Source organism: the organism of the source record quoted next (genome assembly GCF_019968985.1).
Source record: "MAG: Porospora cf. gigantea B chromosome Unknown PgB_NODE_13128_length_1026_cov_144.87, whole genome shotgun sequence".
Classification (NCBI taxonomy): Eukaryota; Apicomplexa; class Conoidasida; order Eugregarinorida; family Porosporidae; genus Porospora; species Porospora cf. gigantea B.
Window position 1 is genome coordinate 1 of NW_027178634.1, and position 1,026 is coordinate 1,026.

At 55.0% G+C, this 1,026-nt stretch overlaps 1 protein-coding gene across 2 annotated transcripts; it reads right to left on the reverse strand.

Annotated features, from left to right (window-relative positions):
- Positions 1-221: 221 nt before the first annotated feature.
- Positions 222-945, reverse strand: KVP17_004002 (uncharacterized protein; the record flags this gene model as incomplete). 2 transcript variants are annotated; one of them, XM_068521820.1, is given in 2 exon segments in its annotated part: positions 222-249; positions 257-945. In XM_068521820.1, coding segments are annotated over 2 exon segments (717 nt in total).
- Between the last annotated feature and the right edge of the window lie 81 nt (positions 946-1,026).

A 1,026-nucleotide genomic window follows, 5' to 3' on the forward strand; every position in this document is an offset into this window, starting at 1 on the left:
CTCTACGGGAGTGGATACACCACCGGTACGCTCGGACGGAGTGGATGAAGTCTCTACGGGAGTGCCGGTACGAGTGGATGAAGCCTCTACGGGAGTGGATACGCCACCGGTACGCTCGGACGGAGTGGATGAAGTCTCTACGGGAGTGGATACACCACCGGTACGCTCGGACGGAGTGGATGAAGTCTCTACGGGAGTGCCGGTACGAGTGGATGAAGCCTCTACGGGAGTGGATACGCCACCGGTACGCTCGGACGGAGTGGATGAAGTCTCTACGGGAGTGGATACGCCATTGGTACGCTCGGACGGAGTGGATGAAGCCTCAACGGTGGATTCCAGTGGGCCTTTGTCAGGATTAGGTCCATATTTTACCTTGAGATATTCTCGTTGCATGCCAACGAAGCCGGGAGCCAGACGCGTCCAACATTCGTCCACGTCCACCTGCATGCAGCCGCGGACGTTGCGGATAAAATCTCCCTCGGCGTCAAGAAAGGCGGTATAATCGAAGGCCGAAGACAGCTCTACGTCCAATTCCAATGTGTCTCGTACCCCGTAGAAGTCCACATTGCGTACCGCAAATAGTTTGTGCTTATACTGATCTGACAGAAAGTCGATGAACTCCAGGAGCTCTGCCTTGTGGGTGCCAACCAGAGGAACCAGTGTATGGGCCTCAATGAAGAGCTGTGTCACGGCCCCTATGACATAAGGAGCGTCCTCGGAGAGGTGATTGGCGTCGGGCCAGCCCCGGTAGCTCACGTTCCATGCCTCAATCACAGGCTTCGTCTCGATAAAGGATGTCACAGGCAATGGTTGACCCGCAATCACCGGCTTCGTCTCGATGAAGAATGTGACAGACAATGGTTGACTCGCTTCCTCAATCATAGGCTTCGTCTCGGCGGCAGACAATGGGCGCTTGAAGCGTTCATTGCTTATGGTTGTCATCATTGGGTCCAAATCTCCACATTGGGTCCTGTCCGCCCAGCATTTGTACACAGTACGCAGCAACTCACCTTCTGCTTCTAGGAA